At 40.3% G+C, this 3,758-nt stretch overlaps 1 protein-coding gene across 1 annotated transcript in view; it reads right to left on the reverse strand.

Moving 5' to 3' along the window:
* Window positions 1–2,963, reverse strand: part of LOC110052929 (uncharacterized) — a 5,392-nt gene extending 2,429 nt beyond the window's left edge. The window contains exons 1-2 of the mRNA XM_020759122.2: window positions 2,811–2,963; window positions 1–2,313 (exon numbers count right to left, since the gene is read on the reverse strand). The exon at window positions 1–2,313 is cut by the window's left edge and continues 2,429 nt beyond it. Of these exons, the coding sequence (XP_020614781.1) occupies window positions 1–2,313; window positions 2,811–2,871 (2,374 nt within the window). The 5' untranslated portion in view covers window positions 2,872–2,963. The remainder of the gene's footprint in view (window positions 2,314–2,810) is intronic.
* Window positions 2,964–3,758: the final 795 nt, after the last annotated feature.

Here is a 3,758-nt window from a genome sequence, read left to right on the forward strand (position 1 = left end):
GTTGGCCTGTACTCTCGGAATAAATCGATGTATCATGGACGAACGTCTCGCCAGTAAAAACAATTTCCTGCGATTTCTGTTTGAGGGTGGAATTCTCAATCCGGATGCTTCCACTTCCATCCGAAATACGAACATGTCCACCCCTATTGATAGCAAAGTTGTTCTCGAAGGTGCAATTGCGTATGGTGACGTTACCATTTGTAAGGTAGACCCCGCCGGCCACTCGTCCGATGTTATCGACGAATGAAGTATTCTCGATAATTATCGTATTTTGATATTGATAACTCAGATACGACCGTGAGCAAATGCTTTGATCGAGGTTATCAAGGGGCAGGACTATTGATAGCGGGCTTGTTTCTGAGTGGTACTTTTCGGAGTAATAACTTCGTATCCGACGAAACGTGCTGCTTGTTATTGTCACTGTGTTGGTTGTATTGCTATTGAGAGATTTGAGAATCACTGCAGCCGAACCAACAAACTCCTCAATAAGAACGTTGCGTAACTCTATTTTGGATCCAGAGGTAACGGTTTCGTACAACTTGACCAACACCGCATTACATTCTTCCTTCTTTACATTCTTTTTCTCAACAAACTTTATCGATTCTAAAGTTAGCTGTAGATAACGGCTTTCTGCGAAAACATAGATGTCACCTTCCTTATTTCCACGAAACACACATCTTTCGAAATGCAGCTTCATACTGTCTCGGTTCCTTTTGGATGACAAGCCATGAAAAGCTGTGCCAGTACATTCAGTTACGTTCACTTCCGTGAAATTGACACGACAGTTGCACACCACAGCAAAGGCCCGGCTATTTTTGTTCCATCGAGTTTGAAAGACTTCCACTGATCCGACACTGGACATCACAAAAACGCTTCCAAGAAGCATGTCGCTGTTATTAACAAACTTACAATTCTTCAGTTTTGTCGTAGCGTTACTTTGTGTCATCGTAGGGAACGAAGAGATGTAAATTGAAGATCCCACTTGTGCAGTGCCAGACATCCATGAGCAGAACCTAGCCCTAAATTGTACGAGTCTATTCTTAATTATAAACAAAGCACCGCCAGTACGATTGGAACGACAATTTCGAAACGAAACGTGCTCGAGGTCGACGAGGACAAATCCGAGTTGGCTATTGACGGAAAACGCTCCGCCATTCAGGGCTGAGTTGTTTGTGAAATTTGATTTGCAAACAGTCACATTTATTACACCGCCGGTTACGTTAAACGCCACTGCTCCACCTCGATGGGCTGCTGTGTTTCCATTAAACGACGAATTTTTAATGAACACGTGACTTGATCTTACTGCCTGTATGAGGATACCTGCACCAGAGTGGGGCGCCGCCAGAGAGTGGCCGTTTATTTCAGAGTTGAAGACTTTTAGCTTTACTGCACTTGAGTCAAACTGAACGCATCTGATATTGGCAGCGTTTCCCGTCGATACTATGTGATCAAAAACAACAGTTACATTTCTTCCTTCAGAGAAGTACAGACCTTTTCCTGACGAAGCATTCAGTAAAACAGAGTTTTTGACGAATTTAACGCGCTGATAAAATTCTTTGGTTTCAGAAAATGAAACGTTGTTGGTAATCAGAGGACCTACATTGTTGGAAAATAATACGTTTTTACAAGAAATATTAATGTCTATATGTAGCATTAAAGTACGAGATGCGCCATATATCGAGATTCCACTTCCTTCATTGTTCGAGGGAGGTCTGTTTTGTATGAAGTTTACATTGTCCAAGTGGATAGCCGCTTGTGTATCGCTCTCGAACAGCGCCAGACGAATACAACCTGTGTTTTTATAGAACAAGGAGCCTTTAACAGCCACTGTCGCACTTTGGTGGAAAACCAGCTTTGTTTGTATTGGATTGAAACTTTGCAGGAAGCTACAGTTTACAAAGGAAACGGAAGAATCGGTGAAGACCATCGACGTGTTTGTAAACACAATGTTTGTGAAGTTAACGTCCATTTCTTCCTTCTTCGCGGATGGACCCGTGAAGCGGAGCAAGTCGTCACATGAAATGAAAGCCGACGAAGGAAATCCAATGATTTTCAGGCTGACTTTAACGTTTATAGTGTAATTTTCATCTTTTAAAAATTTGTTTTTCCCTTTTTTCTCAAGATTCATTATTCCACAGTTGTAGGGATCTGACTTAGTAAATGATCCATCCAACAAAATGCGGTCATTCCGGTCAGCCATTTGTATGCCTCGCGCAAGCGTTCTGCAGGGTTCATTCTTTGATCCACAATTGTAAGAATCGTTTCCGCGATGGCGTGATACATACACGTCTTTGTATGCGAAGGCATGATACTCTATTTGTAAACAAAAAGAAAAGAAATCACCTCTTCAGATAATTTTGTTGGATGCTTTACAAAATAATTTCTACTAGTTTCTGTTGATTCTTGATCGAGGTTGATAAATGAATTATTTCAATCATTTTGGATACATTAAACAATCCAGAAACATTTTCCGTTCACTAGGGCTACAATCATGGTACGATTCGAATAAAAATGGGGCATTTTGGGATAGAATTCCGTTTCTGCTCGTTATTTTGACCGATTCAGGCAGCCATACCAATGCTTTCCTGCCGGCTGAGTTTCATCATGTGATTATAGAAATTTTGAGCAAGGTGAGTGAAAACGTCCCATGCTATAGCCAAATAAGCAAGTGTTTTAATGCAAGTCTTAAAACGTCAAAGACTGAGTCCCAAGTTTAATTCAAAGCAAAGAGATAATGGCAGATTCACCAAACCATTTTAAAGAGACTCAACAAAATTCGCTTGGTTACAAATACTGTTTTCTTCACTCACCTTGTTCAACGACGATGACGATAATAGAGATCAACAGTATTTCGTACAGAACACGAAACATTCTGGAATCGTACGTACTGACGCAGCCAAAGAAAATTCAAAACAGCGGAATCGTTTCCTTACCCTTCGATAACGAGCCCAGCCGGATAAAACTGAAATATTGGAACAGTCTGAAACAGTCGTATGACGGAAGGGTTTTTATTTCAGTTTCGCCGGAACAAATGTCAGTTTTGCTTACGTCATGGAAATGCTTTGTTCGTGCAATGCTCAACAAATAAGATAAGGAATAAAAAAAAGAAACCAAATTCTCCGAAGGAAAAAAAGAGACCGACTGGTACTGGTTTACCGATAATCTGTAACGCGGGAAAACCTTAGCAGCACTCATAAAAAAAAAACGTTCAGGAAAGTAAGAACTTAAAACCTAGCATACACAACGTGATTAGGGCAGGTGCAGTGATTTGCCAAAATATGGATTTCCCTGGGCCTATTGGGCCGTGTTAAGAGTGAATGCCTATAAAAATGGACCTAAATCGCCTATCAATGGCACAGGTCGAAAAATTGATTTCGCTTGTATTTTGTCCATAGATAGGTCCTAGTAAGAATAGAAACGGACCATAGTTAGTTTCTGCTAATACAGCTTTCTTTGGTAGAAATACGCCAAAAACGATTTCGACCCGACTGGGCTCAAAATCTACTTCCGGTTTTGCTGAATTTTCCGAATATTTGATTGCTTCGCGCTCCGCAGAACAACTACTTGAGAATCTTTCAATGGATTTTATATTCAGTTCAGGTCTTGGTAGTATGACTGAGCGAAAAATAAAATAAATCAAAGTTAGTTTTGAGCCCGAAAAGAGGTAAAACTGAAACGCAAAATTTTACAGTATGTCGCAAGAGAATTATTGCTTAAAAACATCGCCATATTTTTCTATGGGCTATAACTTTAAATAC

The sequence above is a fragment of the Orbicella faveolata genome, unplaced genomic scaffold (genome assembly GCF_042242905.1).
Source record: "Orbicella faveolata isolate gen_17 unplaced genomic scaffold, um_ofav_v1 contig_1, whole genome shotgun sequence".
NCBI classification, from domain to species: domain Eukaryota; kingdom Metazoa; phylum Cnidaria; class Anthozoa; order Scleractinia; family Merulinidae; genus Orbicella; species Orbicella faveolata.